The 21,937-nt window shown below is 40.2% G+C and overlaps 2 protein-coding genes across 5 annotated transcripts; both read right to left on the bottom strand.

Moving 5' to 3' along the window:
- Positions 1–1,017: 1,017 nt before the first annotated feature.
- tigarb (TP53 induced glycolysis regulatory phosphatase b) lies at positions 1,018–6,130 on the bottom strand. Of its 4 annotated transcripts, none has more exons than XM_040150877.1 (6): positions 5,993–6,130; positions 5,663–5,700; positions 4,590–4,711; positions 2,995–3,072; positions 2,776–2,886; positions 1,018–1,929 (listed from the first exon to the last, which is right to left on the bottom strand). In XM_040150877.1, the coding sequence occupies exons 1-6, from the start codon at positions 6,094–6,096 to the stop codon at positions 1,498–1,500; spliced, it is 885 nt and encodes a 294-aa protein (XP_040006811.1). In that variant the 5' UTR covers positions 6,097–6,130; the 3' UTR covers positions 1,018–1,497. The 4 variants fall into 4 exon arrangements, with proteins under 4 accessions (XP_040006811.1, XP_040006830.1, XP_040006839.1 ...); XM_040150896.1 differs by having other exon boundaries at positions 1,018–1,902; positions 5,993–6,129; XM_040150905.1 differs by having other exon boundaries at positions 2,995–3,139; positions 5,993–6,099.
- Positions 6,131–7,414: 1,284 nt separating this feature from the next.
- LOC120802400 (G1/S-specific cyclin-D2-like) lies at positions 7,415–20,650 on the bottom strand. Its single transcript, XM_040150167.1, has 5 exons — positions 20,410–20,650; positions 19,238–19,453; positions 16,281–16,440; positions 13,259–13,407; positions 7,415–10,430 (listed from the first exon to the last, which is right to left on the bottom strand). Exons 1-5 carry the CDS (start codon positions 20,602–20,604, stop codon positions 10,266–10,268), a joined length of 885 nt encoding a protein of 294 aa, XP_040006101.1. The 5' UTR covers positions 20,605–20,650; the 3' UTR covers positions 7,415–10,265.
- Between the last annotated feature and the right edge of the window lie 1,287 nt (positions 20,651–21,937).

Below are 21,937 nucleotides of genomic sequence, written 5' to 3'. Positions count from 1 at the left end.
GCCTTTCATCAGATCGTGCGTGCTGCTTTTACCCGACTACTGGAAGTATTCTTAAGTAAGTTTTACTTAAGTAAAAGTAGTAATACCACGGTTTAATGATACTCCATAACGGTTAAAAGTCCCGCTTTCCAAACCTTACTTAACTAAAAGTGCAAAAGATGTACTTAAGGTATCAGAAGTAAAAGTCCTCATTATGGCCCCCTTTAAGAGAGACATTGCTATATATGATATTATAATTTTTATGTCGTCGCTGGTCAAGGTGGAGCTAACTTTGCCTACTTTCTATACCGGTGGGTAGTTTATAATGATGCATCATATTTTATGAAGTTGTAAAATCTGTAACCTGTAAAGTAGTCACTATGGCTGTCAAATAAAAGGCAGTGGAGTAAAAAGTACAATATTTCTTAAGTAAATGTAGTGCAGCATAAAGTGTAAAGTAGTAGAAAAAAAAATGAAATACTTAAGCTAAGTACAAGTACTTCAAAACTGTACTTAGGTTTCATTCAACCAGTGATTACCGTATAAGAGTTTGTTGGATGTCAATCTATAAACTTCTGTAGCTATACCTTCAAGTATGTGGCAATAAACAGAATAAAACACAATCTTTCTCCAAAAGTTTAAATACCACGAATGAGTGATTTAGAAAGAGGTACTCTTCCTCCCATTTCCTGTTATATTTTCTTATGCATCAGAATAGTAAAAGTACCTTTGTATTCAATGGGAGATCGATTTTATTTTCGAGGCATTAACATAAATAGATCCCACTGTGTTTGAAGTATTGAGGCCACGGTGGGCTGCATGGCTCAGGCGTTCAGTAGAGATGAAAAAAGTGACTCTAAAAAAAACAAAACAAAGCAAAAACAATAAAGAAGCCTGAACCACCTATGAATATTTAGCACCCGAACGCGTCACCCGATTTCACAAATGTTGTTTCACAGCATCTTTAGATATGTGCAACCTCTCCGTAATGTACACGTATGCATTAAACTTTTATGTTAAACAGAAACTCAACAAAGATTCAGTGTTGTCATCTTATATTGCACAGGTAAAATGAGCAGCTCCACAATTGCAACACAGGAGACGCATCAACTTGAAAAATGCCACACACGCTGACAGGGTTCAATAATAAAATAAATGGTGTGACTTTGGTATCACATGAGAAAAGAGGCAATAAAATATATCATATTAAATATGGAGTATGACACGTGAGTCCTTACTGGCCTATAGTTGGAAGGATGATGAAATCGTTTGATAATACAGTACTGCACAATTATCGACTACTGATCCACAGTAACACACTACTGATTATTAAGAAAACATCATTTACCCTGTGCATTGTTGTATTCAGTTACCTGTGGTAACTCTGAGGTCTTTTCCCCTTATTTCCCTTTAGTGTTCACAACTGTTTCATTACACGTCAGATATACTTTGTATCTGCACGGACAGTAGAGATACTGCACACACAAAACCTACGCTTTTTTTTTATTTTCCTCTACACTATTCGGCAGCTGTGAGGTTTTCCAGGTGGTCCTTTCTGTTGGTGAAAACACATCGGGCAGCGGAGAGGACGGGGCCGGACTCGGACCGGCTCAGAGTGAGAACGAAGCGGCTGATGCCGGTGTTCGGGCAGGGTGCAGACAGCTGGGACATCTTCACCCCTGGAGGCAGAGAGCACTTCAGGTCCTCTACAAGGTGCCTGACGGCCACGCGGATGTAGGCGCCGTGGCTCACGACCAGAGCGTGGACCGACAGTCCCCGCAGACCGTCGTCGGCCGAAGAACCAGGAGCGATGGCCGAGGCAGCTGCTGATGCTCCCGCGGGGGCATCCGGCCCTGACGAGCCCCGTTCCTCCAACATTTGCTTGAAAAGGACTTTGAGGAATTTTTTGAATCGCAGCTTCACCTGGAAGCAAGGTGACATGATCCAGAGCTGAGAGATCAAAGAGATTCCTCAACCCCAGCAGGTTCGAGACCCCGCGGCGACTATCAGCAAATGGCAGGGAGTCAAAAAACTGTTTTCTGTCAGCTAAGGTTTTTCTTTATATTTTTTTGTCGTTGTACAGACTATATATGAGGAAATTGGAGCGGAAATGATTAACTGATTAATCTGCAACTCTTATTCTCCCAAGCAAAAGTGCTCAAAGTTTGCTGGTTGCAGCTGGTCCAGAGAGGATTTGCTGCTTTTCTTCACCGTCTCCCATTGCAAATTGAATACCTTTGGGTTTTGAACTGTTCACTGAACATAACGAGACATTTGAAAAGGTCTGAAAAATTCTAAAAAGGATATTTGTAGCTCTTTTCTGTCATTTTGTAGAAAAACAACCGTTTTTAGTGAGACAATTGTCGGCGTTTAGAACAGCGGCATTAGCAAACACTCATTGTCGGCGTCCACTGAAAACCACGTACCTCCACATTTGGTGATTTTATAACCTTCACATAAACTGAGGCTAATTGCTCCTTTGAAGCTGATATAAGACTCTAAAAATCCATTGAATTTCCTAAAATATACACTGTCACAAAGCTTAACACGAGGCCGTTTTTCTTATGTGATGAAAAGTTGACATTTTGAAGATAAATGATTGCTATCAAACAGGAATAAAAAAAAAAGTTACTACATTGAGGCTTATCCATCCAGAAACTGAGTTTTCAAATGCAGTGTCCCAAAATGAACACTGCATGGCGCTGCCGAGCTTGAGGTTCCAAGCGTCTGTTTTCAGCTTTCAGACAGCGACTAAATGAGTATCCAAATGACGAATCCCGACTTTGTCTGACTCACCTGGTCTAAAGTCTCTCCTCCTGGCGGCGTGTAGTCACCACACGACTGGCCGGCAGCGTTGGCCATGTTCTTCAGATCCTCTTTGGGACGCCCCTCAGCGACGCCGAAACCCTGCACGGACGACAAAACCGCGTTTTGAGAGCTCAGACAGGAAACTCCGACTACGGCTACATGTAATGCTGCGATATGCGGACGTAGTACAAAGCCAACAGAGCTTACCCTCTCTCTGAGTAATGGCTCCAAAACCATCTCCATGCCAGAACAGTGAGTGTTGTTCCTCACAATTATTTCAGCTGTCTGCGGGAGGAAATGTAATCTGGAAATTACTTGACTCGATGTATTTATAAGTGACGAAAGAATCTGCCAGGGAAAAATTGAAATATCATGAATTCATTGTCAGCATCGGTGAGTCAAAGCGCACAGAGACATGAGCGTTCACACAACTATTTCATATCTGGAACTCATTCACATGCATCCTGTTTCTCACTTTTTCTTCACAAGCAGGAGAAAACAACAATGACATTTTATGGGTTTGACCGAAATAATTGTTCCTGATGGAAAACTTTAGCATTTGTTCTTTTTTACAACTAAGGAAGAGCCAAGCGACACACCTTTACCTCCTATTTATAGACAAATGTGGAGATTTTGAAGCTCCAACCGTGACACTGGGGCGTGCTGAGAAACCTCCAAAATAAAATGTTGTGGTTCCAGTTTAAGTAAAAGCAACCGTCATTCTGCTCAGGTCCGATCACAGAGCTTCCTTTGTATCTCGGTGCTCAGCACCACCTATAAACTAATTGTTGGTTGATGTTGACAAAATCCTTTGTCACTGATGCAACAAATGTACTGATGACGGAAACCGGCCCTGAGCGCCGCTAACCTGTACTGCTAGTATCACTGCATAATGACAGAGGGCTATAGAGGCAAATGATCACACGAGGGTTTTGTTAAGATTGTGATTCTTCATTAAAAAAGGAAAAAATGAGTGAGGTGTTGCTGGAGGACGTTTAGCAGGTCTGGAATCATTTTACTAAAAAAAAAAAAAAAAAAAAAAGTCACTGATGTAAGGCTGGCGCACAACGGTGGTGTAGAAATAAACACTTTATGCTGAGATGTCAGTAAATACGAATGTAAATCAGATAAATGACTGGATCAAGCTGGACTAATTAAGACTCAGTGCTGTCTTCCGTTCATCCAGATTTGAGGCTGTTTTATTCTTTTTTTTTTGTTTGTTTTACCCCGACCGTGCAATTCTTAAACTGAAGTGAAATCTCATAACTGGGGACACGAGGTTTAAGAGAATAGCAGCCGGGAGCCGTAGTTTTCCAGCAGACATTGCTGAAAGTGAGCGTAGTGAGCCTTTCCAGCTGCGGGACGAAACTAAGTCATAAACAAATTGAGGTGTGTGTCACCCAGTGTAACCGTGTGTCTCATTGTTGAGTTTTTCCACAGTTCTTTTTTGGACAACAATGGAGCTCTAGGGCACAGAGGAAAAGGACATATCGGGCTCTAGATACACAGGTAATACTTTATTAGAAGAAAACAATTGATTGTTACTTGTGTAATACTTTTATAGAGTATGACGAGTTTTATTCTTTAAAATACCAACAGCACTACACAGACACAGAACAAAGCATCTGTTAAACCAGTGGCAGGAGGGCAGTGATTTTTCTTTCACTGTCTCCTAATATTTGTGACATCCAGATGGTACTTGCTATGGCCCAGTTGTCAGCTGCTTCTGTCACGGTCATTTTTCCCCCCCCAATACCCCGACTACACTGCCCAGAGTCAAAAATTGTACGGGTCTGTCTTACCTGCACAGCCCGTTGTAAGTTACTGGCAAACACGCGGTTGAACGTGATGTCTTTGAGGTATCGTCCCGCTGCTTCGCCCTGCTGCGCACCCGTCTCTGACAGGGGAGTGTCCACGCCTTGACCTAGAAGCACAGAGGGTGGTGTTTTCAGTCTGCGCGGTCAGGATACGGTATCTGTAGAGTGGACTGTAGAGCAAGTTGCACAGATCAACGTAGAAAAAAAAAAAAAAACTACACCTCAACGTGAAAACTGCAGCAAAGCGGTGGAAGTGGTGGAAGAAGTACTCGGATTCTTTACTTAAGTATAAGTATCAATACAACAATCGAAAACAATTACAAGTAAAAGTCCTGGATTCAAAATCCTATTTAAGAAGAACTGCGGAAGTATTGTCATAAAATAATGTACCTACAGTATCAAAAGTAGAAGTACTCATTTGGCAGAATGTCCCGAGTGAACTGATATATACCACGTATCACGTTATTAGATTGTTAATACTAATGCATCAATGTGCAGGCTGTATTCTACTGCTGTAAGTTGGAGCCACTTTGAACTACTTTATACACAGTTAGTTTAGTTTAGTCAAGTGGCGTCCAACCTACAGGCCGAGCCCCTCCAAAGGGTCACAAGATAAATCCTCTTTGGCCTCGGACATTTATTTAAATGATCCGCTGAAGATGAATGTTTTGGTTTGTTTTTTTTGTTTTTTTTTAATATAAGGGGGCACAAGCCAAAAAGGTCGTGAACCACTGGTTTAATCTGCAACAATGTGCTGTATTTTAGAAGTGTATCATATGTTTTGTGTGTGTGTGTGTGTGTGTGTGTGTGTGCGTGTGTGTGCGTGTGTGTGCGTGTGTGTGTGTGTGTGTTAAATATTGATTTGAAAAGTAACTAACAACTTCAGCTGTGAAATAAATATAGTGGATCAGAAAGTACAATGTTTGCCTTTAAAGTGTAACAATGTGAGAATGTTTCAATGCTCTAACACACATTTTTTTAATCGAGGCCTGTGCAGCTGAATTCATGCTGAGGTGCAGCTTTCCGAGTTTAGAGGAAATGTTCCGAAGTGAACGTACCTTGCAGCAGCTTTTCCCTGTTGTACCGTGTTTCCCCACTGTGGGAAAACATAGCAATGGCATTGAATTAGTTTAAAAGGTGTGAATCTGTTTTTACCGGGGACAACAAAGTAGTCGTTCTAAACTAAGGAGACCGGCAGACGCCGTCCACGCCTGAAGATAGTCGAGTCCTGTTTCCGTTCAGCCTCAGGTTCGGGTTCGGCCGCCATGCTTCTCTGACGACTGGCAGCACACACAGCCGATGTCAAATACACTAACGTTACCAGGTCCTTCCTGGTCAACTGCCCTGAACGTATAGAGGGGAAATGAAAGCGGTAAACAATCACTTACTGTCGTACGAGCGTTAAGCTAAATGTAAACATCCTCAGCAGCGGTTCCCGAGACACTTCCCGGTTGGTTCGTCCGCGATGATACGACGTGGCCCCTTGCGTCATGACGCAAATCAAATCGCTTTGCAGGGCTGCGTAAAGAAAGTAATACTAACACTAATGTCAAATACTAAGAGTAAGATGATGGTGATGAGGATGATTATTATTATATATCGCTAAACTTTAATTATATATTCATCAATATCCTGATTTTGTTATTAATGTTGCAGATCATCAAATGAGAAACCACTTTTCCCTCAATTCAAAATTAAATTTTATTACATGAAAATCAAAGAAGTATATGTGAAAACTTTATGTTTTAGTGAAGTATATCTCTATATTTTGTTAATAATTTATTTATTTTAATTTTTACTTCGTTGTATCTTCTATTGAGTTGACTTGAACTTAACTATTATTATTATTATCATCATCATGATTAACGATATATTTTTAATTTATAATTAACCTTATTTTTAAATTATTTTAACTCGGTTACTCGTTTTTTGTCAATTTCCATTTTGTATTCATACAATGTGTTCATGTTATTGCATTTTTGTTTCCCCTTAGGGACAAAGTAACTCGATTATTATTTCTGATGTACACATACATTTTGGATTATGTTTTTGTCCGTTTTGTCACTTTTATCAACAAGGTCTAGAATAAGTTCTTTCATTTTAACATTTTTTCACACATTAAATGACAAACTTAAATTATATCCTGAATGATTAATAAGAACTTTATACTATATACAATGCAAAAAAAAAAAAAACGTATTTATCTGGCAAGTAAATTAAAGATCTGCATATCTAAGTGTCTGTAGACATACTATACCTGTTAATTTACGTGGACAAATTAGAGAAACGTTTACAATCACATGTTGATTATTGGCTCGTTCTAAATCATTTGTAATAAAAAGGGGATGTAATATTTCAAATAGTGGCAGTAAGGTTAAGTATGTTCAGTTGTCAAAAGTTTCACTCATATCTGAAAGTATTTAGAATTTGTACAAATTTAATAGATATCTAATTAGTAAAATCAAAGAACTATCATTTAAGATACTGCACAATTATTCTGTAAAGCATGTTTATAATGTTCAGTGTGGATATTTACAAGATTTATGTTCAAACAGATAAAACAAGAACCAATGACCCCTGGCTTTATATGCCTTTTTTGTTTTTTTTATTATTATTTCTAGCCATCTACTGCTTTTTTTTGTCTTTCTCAAGCTGGATATTTCTGTTTCTAAAAGTAATAAATAGAAAATGTTTTCAGGGGTTTCGTCGCCCTCTGGTGGCAACAGGGAGGTAAACAATCCAATCTAACAGAATTATTAAATCTGCAGAGACCAAACCCTGTAAGGAAGAAAACAAACAAACAAGTCACATGATTTTAGCCAATTTATTGAGGAGAAATTGTTGAGGTACACTGTGTGGTTGCACATGGGGACAGTGGGAGAGGAGTTTGGAATAACAACCACACTGAACAACGCTAAAACATTCACGTGGTTTAAACTTTGACTAAATGGGTACCTCAAAACTAAACAATATTCCACTTTATTCCAATGAACTGATCAAAACATGCCAATGAAACTCCAAGTAGGAAAAAAATATACCTTTTTTTTTGTCTTTCTGATACATGTATAACATACGGTATACGCTGTTTTTGACTTAGCACCAGATGTATGAAACGACCTATTTTAAAGTATAGGCACTTTTAACTGCTCAGTGGAATCTGGCGGTTGAAATTTTTTTTTTTTTATTTAAAGAGAAGAAGCACCATACTTCCTCTCATCCAGACAGAAAAAAAAGTGAAACCCGTCCAACAAATTCAGAGTGAAAACGACGTGTGTGATGTGAAATGTGATGAGGTAATGATGAGATGGGCTCTCGCTCTATCCGTCCAAATTAACCTGAGGTACACAAACATTACAAAGAAGCAGCAAGAATATGATAGAATATAAAGATACAAATGAAACAATAAAAGAATAAAACATGCTAATCAAAAAGATCGGCAAACACAAGTACTTCCAGTCCCGCACCAAACTGTGTTACGTTCCCTCCAGTACATATACAACAGAAAAGCAAAGAAGACTTGTTACGTATACAAAATTCATAATATAGCAGCACACAAGTGAATCACAATAAGGCATCTTTGTGTAAGACTAGAAAGGAAAAGCTTCATAGCAGCAAGAGAATCATGTGTATAATCTATTTTTCTCACTTTGGAATTATGTCTTACAAATTACACACAAAACCTTTAAATGCATAAACATTTTGTCTTTTTTAAAGCACATTTTTAGGAAAAAAAACATTTGGCTTTTGCACAACATGCATGTATATAATTTAGAAACTATTTCTTTCTAAAACGTAATGAGGATTTGTGGCATTTCTGCTCTTGGGGAAATTGGTTATATACAAGCTTTCACACTATGTAAACCCCTTCCTACCCATGTCCATAACTGGAGAGAAGTCACAAAAATGGCAGTTTTAAAATTTCAGTTCAGAGAGCAGTTTACATAAAAAGAGCAAAACATTAACAAGAATATTTTGGACACAGTTTGTGTGTAACTCTTTGAAAAAAAAAAAAAACTATTGGAAGGTTTTGGCTATGAATGAACAAATTTCAAGTAAATAAACGCTTTGAACCAAAAAAAAAAAAAAAAAAAAATCTAAGTCTACATGTGACTTGGCTTTCCGTAGTTTCTATACTATTATACTATAACACCGATTATCCTACGTCTCCTCACCTGTCGAGGCGTAGCTTTCAAGACAACGTGCGTTACCCCATGGGAATCCAGCCCAGAAAAAAAAAAAAAAAAAAAAATAACTTAAAGAAAAACTAAAATAAGAACATAATTGACCCTAACAACCCACTGAACTCTCCTCAACCACCATCCCCCTTACCAATCTTAAGGAGTGTGTTTTTAAAAGTGCATCAATATTGTTATAAGTCGCCCTCTCTCCAAAAAGTTAAAAGGTATAATTGATAACAGGAGAAACTGCGGCACACCCAAACTGATCCCGTGGACATCATCAGGGATTTCTCCTCCTTCTGTGTGTCACTCAAGTATTGTGTAACTGCAGAAACATCATATAGCTTAAGTAAACTTCCTCGTTGTTTCGCTATCATTCATCAATCCAGACTTCTTGCGTTTTTTTCCCCAACTTTCCACATGCTTATCTTTTCCCAAAAACCTTACAAGAACCCCTTCATTCTTCATTCGTTTCCCCTCAAACCAGTAAAAACTTGCCAAATCTCCTTTTTCACAAGTAACATGACATCACTACTACCTGACTCAGGCTAAAACCCCCTCTAAACTAACTACTAAACACTTGTAACTGCTCTCTAACGCGTAGGAGCGACACCAAAATCGGAACATTTAAATGTAGCCTCGCTGAAATCATATACATGTACACACAGTCCTGTTAACATACTGTACTAGTCTGTGGATTCAGCAGGGAAATCAAGACCTTAATAACTGACCTTGTCTTCTGCCTTAACCTTTCAGACATTAGCCACTGCTCAAACCCCCCCTCATGTCCTTCTTCGGTGAGCAGGCCCAGCCCACTCCTGGCCAGCACTTTTCAGCATAAATAGTAAGCAGTGCTACAGGTGCACACAGTATGATAGATAGAGAGAGCAGCCAGCTACAGTAGCGCTCCTCTGGCTGGATATCAGCTTTGTTTAAATGCCATGTACTGTATTATCAGCATTTCAATCACTACTACATGGATTTTCAGATGAGGAAAAACCCCCGATAAAACTGTGAATTGATAACTGTTTGCTAAAGATGATAAAGATTAACATAACTAATGCTAGCTAAATATACATTATTTATCATATTTATTTTTGCTAGGTTGCATCAAAAGAAATATGTATATTTCATATAATTATGCTATTTTTTTTTTTTCAAGTATGAAAATATATTCAGGTTTCCATTCTGGGAAACCTAAGGCACTATCAAGTTTTCAAGAATTTACCTTTTTTTTTTTTAAATAGCTTGTTTGATTAAATGTGGCCTGTACAAAAGGTGAAAGTACAGCCAGCCAGGTATGAATGGGGCAAAAAAGAGAAAAACTAGAAATTTCTTAATTTCTAAAAGTTCATAGATTGTCACACCATCGCTCATGCAGTGACTTGACGTAGATACTGGCATCTCATGCCCCCTCGATCGCTCCGGTTAGTTCATTGGTAGACAGGCATGGGTGGTGTGCGAGTCAGGTTGCGACGGGAGTTCATAAGTTGACATCACGTACATCTGTGGGGGTGCTGGACTGGTCTTGCTGCTCCCTCGCTTTGTTGCCTGCTCTGACCCTGGTATCCTGCCGGTACTGCTGGCCCTGCTGCAGGCTGGTGGCTAGCACACGCTCGATTTGTTCCTGGCACGCCCTCAGACAATCCTGGAACAGAAAGGGTCAGACATTGTTACGCATGCACACTTCCATTACACCTCTGCTAGTGTGTGAATGCTTTTAAGAGAGGCCCGCCATTTACACACCAACCAAGAAAACCCTGTGGAGAATTTTTGCAAACTTTGTATGCATTCATTTTTGTCTTTGTTTAGCATCTTTTAAACTGTCCTTACTCCACATGCAAGGTATCCTTTTTTTTTTCTCAACGCAAACTCAACTATAAGTTTGACTGCTATAAGCGTAGAGCTGCCAGGATACTGCCAAAAAAGAAGAAAAAATGAAACAGGAACCAATAAAAAAGTGATAATCACTCAAAATATTATTATAGAACACTTCAAGGGTGTAAAATAGGTTTTTACTATTTATACACACAATTACTGCAGAAAAAAATGTAAGAAATAAAACTAGAATACAGTCAGTCCACATGTAAAATGATTTTATCCCAACTCGTTTTTCTGCCTTTTTCGTTTAAAGTCTATATATGCCTGTAAATTACAGAAAATATTAATAACTCAAAGTTTTAAATGTCTTTTTAAAAAACTGTTATGGTCCATGGACATGAATGAGATGCTGTGTGAAGCCCCGCATCAACACTTTTCAGCAGGTTTTCTCAGCTTGTCTCTACATGACACACAAATAAAGCTACGTTACTATAAATAAAACATTCTCAGTCTATTCAATGATGAAGAGACGGACTCCGGAGAGCTAAATTTGTCCACCTGTGCGCAGATCTGACGTAAAAGTTGTCTAACAGCTTTGGTCACATGCATTGCATACCAGCAGGGAATTATGTTTTTTGCTGTAGGTGGTCCTGTCTGCATCATGACCAGAACAATGGGTACCAGTACACTCCGATACCAACGACACAGCAGCGAGCTACACGTTGGCACACGGCTCCTCTGTGACACGAAACCTGCGCATGTCTGAGGTATGAGCGAGGGGACAAGGGGGGAGGGATTGGAAGGTCCTAAAAGAGCTCTGTGGTCTATCCCGGAACAGATAGGCAGATATGCAACCCTGGACTCCCCCGCGGTTTACAGTACGGTCAGTCCCATGTGGAGGCCTAGAGGAAATGGCTTTGACCTACTGCACCCTGACCCTCAGAGTTTGGGTATGGAGAATATAGGACAGTGGGACCGGATGTTTTTGGACAAGTTCTCTTGTGAAAGGGGATCGTGTCTCTGTCTCTGTCTCTGTCTCCTCTGCAGGTCTGCGTTGAAGACTTGAAGATGTGGGAGGTCTGCCTCACTGGGCCGGCTGCAGCAGTCTTCAAGAATTCACCGAGGCCCGCAAAGAGACCAGCATTCCTTTGAAATGTACGGATAATTGGAACCCGATGGGCTGCAGTCGGGGCGCCTGTTGTGACGGCTGGGTTGCGGGGCACTCGTCGCCATGGCAACGTGACCACAAGCCAAGAGGCAACCCTGTTGTCGTTTTGGCCCAATGACTGCGGCCTTTTTCGATTTATAGGCTTCTGAACTGGTCCTCTGGTGTCACAAGATACTGCGACAACGAAATCCCACACTGGGATAAATATGGTATATGTGATATTTTTTAAACTAGTGTGATTGTGGTTCAAGTTACTCTTATTGTATTTATAACACACAACCTGTATATAGTACAAACATCAAATCATATTTCAAAATGCTTACTATTGCACTGACAAGCTGTATTAGAGCTTATTATGATGGCATATACAGTTTATAGCTTATAGAACACATTAAAGTCTATGGAGGACCTTTCACTCCCACTGTATTTATAACACAGCACCTGTATACGGCACAAGCTCCATTCAAATTTTGAAGGGCTCGGTATTGCACACTGATCAAATATACATAAACTCATTTAGATGGAGTGTGCAATTTATGGCTTACATAACACACTGAAGTCTATGGAGGCCTGTTCACTGTAATTGTGTTTATAGCACGGCACTTGTATACAATACAAACTCCATTCAAACTTCAAAATGCCCAATACTGCACACTGATAAACTGTACATTCTCCCATTATGATGACTTTATGATGATTTATAGTTCATGAATTGTTATGAGAATATATATAGTGTATCATGGTCTACGGAGACCCTTTCATTTCCATTGTATTTATATTACAGCACCTGCGCAGTATACAGTACAAACTCAATAGAAATTTCAGAATACTCAGTACTGCACAATGATCAAACGTACATAAGCTCATTATGATGACCGTATATAACTCACCGTGTGTGAGTTATACGCCGTAATGCATTCAAGCCCACGTTTTTAAAGTTCAGTTCCACCCCACAGTGTATGACTACAGTATAACTCAGCCATTCCACTAAAGTTAATGAGTGTTCATACATTAATAATCCTCCAAAAATGTCCAAAAGTGTACAGGTATGAGGAGAGCTGCGATAACTTTGTTTCTTCACTGGTCTTTACCGGAAAAGACGCCACTTCACTTCATTACGAACATATTCCTCCACCAGGAGGGGCACACAGCTAAACTGGGAGCCAAGCAAAGAAATTGCATGTGTCCTACCACAAGAATGTGGGCTCTGAGTTTTAAGAAGACATTCCCTCTGCCGCTGCTCTTTATAGCAGCAGTCTGGCTCCCCAGCCAAGAGCCAAAAAGCTTGCTCTCCCTCTCTCTCCATGAAAAGTAAATAGCTTCAATCTGCCACTACTGAAGTCATCACTGTTGTTTACTAAAGGGCCTTTATGCTGCTGTCGTGAGATGTTGCAATGATTATTATTAACAACGCATTGTTGTGTAGCACTAAAACTATTGAGTAATTGCTTCTCACAGGTATAAATCTCCTTCACCGTGGTACTCACCACCTCTGTGTTGGTGATCTTGGCCAGCAGGTCTGTCAGGTTGTCTCGACTCAGCCTCTGGTCAGTGTGGTCCAGCTGGAGGCCACAGACAGCAGCTCCCATGCTGCCCGAGGCAATCATGGAAGGAGGGTTCATGGCAAGGCGGTCATCTGGTGAGGAAGAAGCAAAGAGTATTAATGTGCAATTAGTCAAGCAGTAGATTTAGGCCATAGTGGCATATGGAAATCACATTTGTAATCGTGACACAAAGCGCTGCAACACTTAAATCAGCCGAAAGGAAGTATGAGAGATGCACGAGAGGTGCAAACATCTGAATCATACCCAATACATATGCTCTACAGCTGAACCTGACTTTCCCACAGTCTAAATTTCAACACACATGGCTGCTCTGTGAAACCTGCGCCGCTTCCTTCATAGAAACTACAGCCCTGATTAGAAAAGCAGAGTAGGAAGCCTCCTACTCGCTGACAAATGAGTTCCAGGAACAACTCCCTCCAGTCTATACCCAAGTCTAAAAGACTTAAGCGACAACAGGCCTGGATGGAGGAGGCAGAAGAGGAAGCAGCCATGGAGAGAACAACAGGCAACATCAACACATGTAGTGAGCTGAAGCTGCTTTGAACAGCTCATGATTTCAGCTCTCACCTTGACAGTTATTTTCATTTTATGGGAAACCCTGTGGTTGTATTCACAAAGTATCTCATCTGACCACTAGGAGTCCTCCTAAAGGGCCCTTTAAGATCACTAAGAGTTTCCTCCTAAAATCTTTACACAAAGCTGCTGAGAGAAATTTTTACAGTAGAACTGAGAGACCCTTGAGCTAAGAGAAGGGGTGTGATTGGCCTCGTTGCTATGGATGATATAATGTTTCATGAACTCTATGTCTACAGTGAATGGTTAACAGCTGACCGATCCTTGGCAGTGAATATGAAATGAAATCAATATCACTAAAAAGGAGGGTGAGGAACACACACACACACACACACATATATATACACACACACACACACACACACACACATATACACACACACGCATACGCACATATATATACACACACACACACACACACGTACACACACGTGTACACACATATATACACACACACATATATATACAAACACACGTAAACACACGTACACACACACACAGAGCGCTAGATTGGTAGATATAATGATAGATAGGTGACAAACAAACTGTCGGTGGTCGAGTTGCATTGTGGGTATGTGGTTTTGACGAGGAAGAAGAATGGGTGTGATTAAAATGATCTCTGTTTCTGCTGCATCAGCTTGATACTTTTTGTTTGAACTGTCCATCGTGAGTCTGAAAACGCTGTAGGCGCACACTGCTAAAATGGTTGGAATACTGTTTAATAACTTGCTCACCACCAAAATAGGCTTTCAAAAGTTTTGATTATTGTTGAATTTTCTCCAAAACTGATGTGAGAAGCAATATTTCCTTCAGCAGCTCAATGATTGTGAGTAGGTCTAATTGACTCCGGACTACCTCTACCAGTCTCTCAGACTCAGAGCAACTTTGAGTGCTAAACTGCTTTGTGAATTACTCTTAGAGCAGAAACTTAGAACTGATGAACCCCTTATTTTTAGGAGTCTCTCCTAACCCCGGCCAGTCAGGAGCTACTTTTAGCGTTAACATGTTTTGTGAAAACAGCCCCTGGTGGTTTTTCCACAATTACAACACAAAGGCTTCTTCCGGTCTCAGCACATGAACATAACAAACACTGATCTCAAAAGGCAGGGAATTGGCATTCAAAGATGTTAATTGTTGCACTAGTCCAACCCAGCACGTAGCCGTAGCCCACTGCAAACCGGTCCTGGTGGCCTGATAGCTTTGATTAAACCCTGGAGAGCAGCCTGCTTCACTACGCCCATCTTCTCCTCCAGGGACCAGCTGTCCATAGGAGGAGCTCCTCCATCATAAGAATAACATCTCAACTCCATATAAAACTCCAAACATTTACATTACTGCAGAACCACAGCAGGCCTCCTTTTTTTCCACTGTGGCTGCTTTGTGCTTGGATATAACTAGCTGCTTATGAATAGCTGGGGCGACCACTGAAACACACCCAAATATAAAAAAAACGTGTGACACTAAAACTGTGCTAAACGGGGCATGAAAGTCATTGAAGGAGCCTATGGTTCCAATAACTAGCTCTAGCTCTAGTAAACAAGTGCTTATTGGCCAGATCTGACTGCACTGCCGTTTCTAAGGAATTTCATTGCACTAAAGTGACCTCCTTTGTTTTATTTCCTTCATTGAATTAGCTGAAAGGAAGCAGCAGATGAAACACAGCCTTGTGACAGAGGAGTGCTGTATATTATGTGTATTAGGTGATCCTGCAGTACTGTTTCTGTCCAGGATATGAAAATATTAGAGGGATTCCTAGTATAGACAAAGGAATGCCATGAAAATTCACCTAGGAAGAGGCCTAAGGGGACATCTGAGTTTGTGCTTCTCCAGAGCCTCCAGAGTTTATTCTGGACATGAGGCCAGGATGGGAGGAGGAAGGAAGATCACTGGATCACTTTCCTGACTTTCTAAACCTGGAAGCTTCTCTGTCAACAATCAATACAGGCAGAGCAGCGCAGAATTTCAGATGTACCTGAGTCAAGCAGCAAAGTTTGTGCTTCCGCTGGAGTACAAGTTGCAGTATGATAAAATCACCACCATTACCATGTACGTGGCTAATCTAAACACAGCACTGATAGGATTTTTCTCAGGCACTTAGCAGAGAAACGTGGAAATGACCACTTTAAGCAGCTTTTTGCAGCTGCTTCGCTGTTGAGAAAAACCCCTACGACAGGCTGTGGAGAGACTAGAAAGTGGATAAGGCAGCCAGAGGAGTATGCTGAGAGAAGAAAGAGGTCACAGATGACTCATGATGGGAGAATGTTTGTGTGTGTGGGAATATTCTGGTGGATGTGGGAATAACAAGGCAGCGAAGTGAATGTGTGAGTGAGCAAGCACATGAGGCACATGAAATGATATGCAGCTGTGTTACCTGTGGCACAGAGGGCGATGAATGTCAGTGTGTGTTTGCGGACCATCGCCACTTTGTCTTTGGGAAGGGGCAGCCTGCGTATGATGTGCTCTATAAAATCATTGGGAATGACTGAGGCCATGTTCCACTTCAATTTCCCCAGCACCACCAGTTCCCAGTCCTAAAAGACACAGAATAGATGACCTGTTCAAATACATTTTCTTGGCAAAATCTACTCATTCAGAGGGTTAAATGGCACGGTGCCACTGAGCATGAAAAAAGATCACAGTCCATCCCTATTCCCAGAGGAAACAGCTCTGTAAGAGGAGTAACATTTCTTCACTTTATCTCTCTTCGCTGTATCTTATTATCTGCATGCCTTTCTCATTCCTCGCATCCTTTGTGTTCATATCGCCGGCATGTGACAAGCTTTGCCCTGCTTAAGAGGCCCTGCCAATGAGACAGCTAGCCCCTTCCTTCCTGTCACAAGCCTGGAACAGCTACCATGAGTTTGCACTGCACAGGCCGCAGCACAGAGCTGACTCTTCATACAGTCTTTGCACCAGCAAAAAAGGTTTACACATTTAAGGATTTAATTTCCTGCGTGTTGAGTCAGTCTTCAAAACCAGCCAACACGTTTCTAAATCTTTCTAAACCTTCACAAGTATAACGACGTAATGGATTTTTTAAAAACGGGGTTACAGAATCACAAATTTCCATACACTATTTCAAGCATGCCCTGTTACCCATTTCAATATTAAATTCCATATTACTGCAGTGAAGCTTCAGAGTGGGTCTGTAAAGTTCTGCAGTTTGCAGCATTTCCTAACATTTCTCGTCTTGGTCCCCAATTAAAGAATTAAGACGACTAGTAGGAAGTGGTGTCCCCAGTCAAGTCCTCTATTGTCACTTCATTAGTATGAAACTGTTACGTCCGACGCATTATATCATTATAAATATATGAGTCCAGATGCACTGTGTTACCAATGAGGAACCCTGTATGAGATGACAGCATTTTTACATTACTGGAAGATTTAGGCTTGCATTTTCTTTACGTTAACATGTGCACTGAGTTGCCAGTTTATTAGGAACCCCCAGGTAAATCTAATGCAGTCTGTTACAACAGTTCTGCAATAAATCCTTCCTTCATGAAGGTTACGATGTTCAGTCTCTGTTGAAACCGTTTCAGAGATGCACTGATTCCACTGAATGGTCATTTTGGAGGCTTCAGTTTGTGGTGCTGTTGAACTGCATTGGGTTAAACTGACAGGTGTTTCTATTAAATTGTCCACCGTCTTTATATCAGTAAGCCAGATGTCAACTGGAAGTCAAAACGAGGAGTAGGAGCAGCTAATGCTGCTTGAACTGGGCTCGATGTGACAGATTCTTTTTTAAAAACATGACAGATTCTCACTTCCTTTACGGAGATGTGTCACCTAAAAAGCAAACGTAGTAAGCGCCAACACCCCAATGCCCGCAGGGAAAGTCCCCCCCCCCATCGCCACCAAAACCTTTGCTGTCATCTGAAAAGTCAGCTACATTTACATGGGTTTCAGTACATGACCTGCCACACACATGCTTGCATTTAACCCATTTAGCCCCTAAGGAGATTGTTGACTGTGAGATGAGCGGGGCAGAGGTTCGCTGTCGGTGCGCTCACTTCCTGGCCAGCTGCCCCGACACACACACACACACAACCACCCCTCCACCCTCTCAAGTTTCTTTCTTCCAGCTGAAGCAGCAGCCGAGTGTTCATTACAAGGAAGAGCTGCAACATCTTTCACTGGCTCTCACTGCGTCCTCTGTGCATCCTGTGAGGATATTCAGGAATCTGGAATCTTACAACAATATGGAGCATCACATGGGATGAATGTCATTTCCCTCAACAGCTGCAGGCATCACAGGAGGACGTATAGAGAGCATGTGGAGCTGTTTGGTTGAAATAAGGAGCAGGTCTAACCTTAAAACCGGCATATGGTCAAGAGCTTATCAAGTAGCGGACGGACAGAAATTTAGTCTGCAGCTATTTTGAAATGAGAATAATTGGTTAAGTCATTTTTAAGCATAAACGATGAACATTACGTCGTCTCAACTTATCAACTGGGAGGATTTGCTGCTTTTATTTGGGGCTGCAACTAACAATTATTTTCTCAATTTATCGTTTGGTCTATAGAACGTCAGAAAACATCCAAACTCCTTGTTCTGTCCGACCAACAGTCCAAAACCCAGAGATATTCAGTTTACTATCACAGGATATGCAGAAAAGCAGAAAATCTTCACATCTGAGAACCTGAAACCTGAGAATTTTGCCATTTTTGCTAGAAAAATGAGTGAAACGATTGATTTTTCTGTCAATCAACTATGTTTTTGCTTTGTAATAGTACGTGGAATATCTCAGAATCAAGGAAAGTTTGAACATGAAACAGCAAACTCAATCTGCTGATGAGGAATGTGTTATATGGTAGAAAGCTCCAGAACTAGCTTGTATGTGGACCTCAAGTGGAGACTGGTTTGCCAACTTCATATCACTGGGTTCCAGGCTGTTTGTTTGAGCAAAACAAGCAATTTTGAAGACGTCACCTTGGGCTTTCAGGAACTTGAGATGGACATTCTTCATAATTTTATAGACATTTTGTAGAACAAATGATTGATGGAGTAATTCAGAAAAAAAAACGATAATGAAAATAATAGTGAGTTGCAGCCATCCCCTTAATGCAAGTCCAAACATTTTATGATTAATCCAAATTCTATGCTGCATAACTGGCACTAGATGGCATCACACGCCTCTCCAGTCCACATGGATCCAGAGAAAGGATGTGGCCGTATTGTGCACAGCTCCACTTATGGGGAAAATGGGATATTTCCTGTGAAACAAATTAAGCTATTAGCATTATAAAATCATCGCAAAATGTGACACTGCATTTTTATGTTCCCATGAGCGAATGAATGAATGGGTCTTTTGAAAGTCCAGTTCTTACCAGCAGTTCCCGTGGTGTGATGGAGTTGTCTGTGTACATGCAAAGTTTTTCTGCTGATAGCGGCCTGCTGTCCTTTAACTTGGAGGCCAGGAACATGCACACGGCTCCCAGAAGCTGCAAATAGCTCTTTCTAGTGGGCATCACTGCTAAAAATCTGTCCAAATAATTAATGGCTAAAGGGAAGACATCTTCGTTACTCTTCTCCTCTTCACAAACCTAGACAGAAATAGAAATATAACCAAAAAACAAACAAACAAACAAACAAATATTAGGTTGTATTTATGAAAGGAAAAATCCAGAAGAAAACCAGATTATTTATATATGCTTTAAGACAGAGGAGCAGTTAAAGGTGGGGGTGGGTTTTGCTTATAGGACTGTGATTTTTCCATGCTAGTGTTGTCTTTGGGTTTGAAGGTTTAAAATCACTAATTTCAACGTCTCTCTAGTCAGTCATAAGCTGCAAAGTCAGGACAAGGCAGAAACAAATTAGTTCAATAGGAAGTCGTTCAGCAACACCCCCCCCCCCCCCTCGCCTCCTCTTCCTTGTCGGGGCTCGCCGTCTTTAAAAAACGTTTAAAAATCAAAATAAATCATCTGGGAGCTTAACGACGGGTGCAAAATGTCCCCAAGTTGTGTTTAAATCGTTCCCGACGGTCAAGCTTCAAAAAAGGAGCGTCTGCTGACATGAAGGGGTTTTATCTTTAAAAATGAAAGTGGTTTTGCATTCACGTTGCCTGCCCTTCCTTGAGCTGTGCTCACTTTTAAAAATTAATAATAATTACAGGGATGGGGAAGGGTCGCCTTTTCGATTATGTTAATTAAACCCAACTCCCCCCCTGTCGCCCGAGCTAGCTAATTGGCAAAAAGAACCAACTTTGTAGCTGTGAACCAATGTAAATATCTAGCGAGGCTATTTCTTTGAAGCTGAATTTTCTTCGTGGTGGAATTTCCGACTCTCCTACGCCTTTGGTGAGTCATTGTTTTTCAATTGTCAAATAGGTTAGCATCCATGACAACTCTCCATGAACTAAAATACCCAGTTTATGAGCCAAGATTAGCTTGAGGATGTGTGTCAACATGCGAGAAAAAACAAAAAAAAACAAAAAAAGAAAGAGAAGAAAAAAAAAAAAAACTCATTAGCTAAAGCATCAATGCATGAAATGCCCACAAACCTCGTGCATCCAGCCTGCAACCATTCGTCTCATATAAGGCTGAATGTCCTTCTGGACCCGCTGGAAGTATGAGCACTGAGGTAAAAACCTGTCCTCAATTGTTAATAAGCTTTGCAACACTCTGTCATCATAGAGGATGTTTGGGTCAGGCTGGGCTTTCACGGTTATGTCCGACTCCAGGCAGTAAAGCTCCATGACTCGGCCCCCTTCTTCCCCCCCACTTCTTTTTTTTTTTTTTTTTTTTTTTACTAAATAATTAAAATTTTAAAAAAAATAAAATAAATAATGTCACAATATTGTCGACAGCGGACAGGAGGAGGAGAAGTGCCCAGGACGAAGCATGAAGCCGAGACTGCTGGGTTTGCTCCAGTCCTGCTGCCTCTCGGTTTACTTCTTCCTCTGCGCTGCTCTGTGTCCAACCGGCCACACCGAGAAACAGAACATCCGGTACAGCGTTCAAAATAAAAGCCGCAGAGGAATAAACCCTACCCTTTCGACTGCTGCTCTGCTAGCAACTGTTTGCTTGGCTTCCTGCCTTGTTTTTCTGCCTCTATCTGCTTCTATTTAACATCTCTACTTCCTTACAATACTTTTAAAGAGGCAGACACACCGACCATGACGTAGGTCTCATCTGGTTTAACAACTGGTTTAGACGACAACCCACTTTTATGGAGCCTTTAGATCAGTCTGCATGAAATAGACTATGTAAATATAAATATAAAACAACGACAACAACAATAACAACAAAACAACAACATTATTATTATTATTATTATTATTATTATTATTATTACTACTAATATTATTATTAGTAGTAGTAATAATAATGATGATGATGATGACAATATTAATAATACGCAGAGGGGGAATTCAGGTGTTGCAGCTGTACAGGGACAGACTTAAGAAAAGATAAAAAGTAAAAAATAAATACTTCTTAGTATATAAAATAATAATAAGAATAGAAATAAAAATAGAAACTAGTAAATATTAGTATAATACTGTATACTGTATAATAAATATTATATGTATTGGGTGTAGCAGCAACATTATAATTATCATCATCATCACAAAAGATAGATTAAATAAACATATGACAACTATGCGACATGTTTAATTGATTAAGTTACTCCGACTTTTATTTTATTTGCACAAGTACCATAAAGTTCTTTAGTGATGAAAATAATGTGTGATTTAAAAAACAAAACAAAAACAAAACAAAAAAAAATGTGATAGTTCTGGTTAAAGTCAAACCAACACATTGGCTTATGAACAGATCTTACCAAAAAAGGAAATAAGACAGTGACAACTAAAATTAGATCCAAACAATGAAAAATGAAGGAGCCGGGGAATTATGAAAAAAAACTTAACATAGAAACACAAAAAGAGAAAAAAAGGACTAACAATTCTTTGTAGTGACAGAAACATGTTAGTCGAAGCATGAAACATGAATATATAAATTGCTACTGATAGATGCTAGAAAAAAACAAGTAGAAACAATATTAACAATAGTAATCATACATGAATACCA

Source organism: Xiphias gladius, chromosome 2, assembly GCF_016859285.1.
Source record: "Xiphias gladius isolate SHS-SW01 ecotype Sanya breed wild chromosome 2, ASM1685928v1, whole genome shotgun sequence".
NCBI classification, from domain to species: Eukaryota; Metazoa; Chordata; class Actinopteri; order Istiophoriformes; family Xiphiidae; genus Xiphias; species Xiphias gladius.
The sequence above is the reverse complement of the archived record's forward strand: the minus strand, read 5'-3'. Positions and strand labels throughout refer to the sequence as shown.

What these genes read in the sequence shown, in the direction of transcription:
- tigarb (XM_040150877.1), bottom strand. Translation starts at nt 6,096, where the DNA reads ATGACGCAAGGGGCCACGTCGTATCATCGCGGACGAACCAACCGGGAA. An exon ending in ACTTACAACGGGCTGTGCAG is followed by an intron (nt 3,073 to 4,589) that starts GTAAGACAGACC and finishes TTCCTCCCGCAG; the next exon opens with ACAGCTGAAATAATTGTGAG. An exon ending in GAGGAGAGACTTTAGACCAG is followed by an intron (nt 1,930 to 2,775) that starts GTGAGTCAGACA and finishes TTGATCTCTCAG; the next exon opens with CTCTGGATCATGTCACCTTG.
- LOC120802400 (XM_040150167.1), bottom strand. Translation starts at nt 20,604, where the DNA reads ATGGAGCTTTACTGCCTGGAGTCGGACATAACCGTGAAAGCCCAGCCT. An exon ending in TCACACCACGGGAACTGCTG is followed by an intron (nt 16,441 to 19,237) that starts GTAAGAACTGGA and finishes TGTGTCTTTTAG; the next exon opens with GACTGGGAACTGGTGGTGCT. An exon ending in CATCGCCCTCTGTGCCACAG is followed by an intron (nt 13,408 to 16,280) that starts GTAACACAGCTG and finishes CTTCCTCACCAG; the next exon opens with ATGACCGCCTTGCCATGAAC.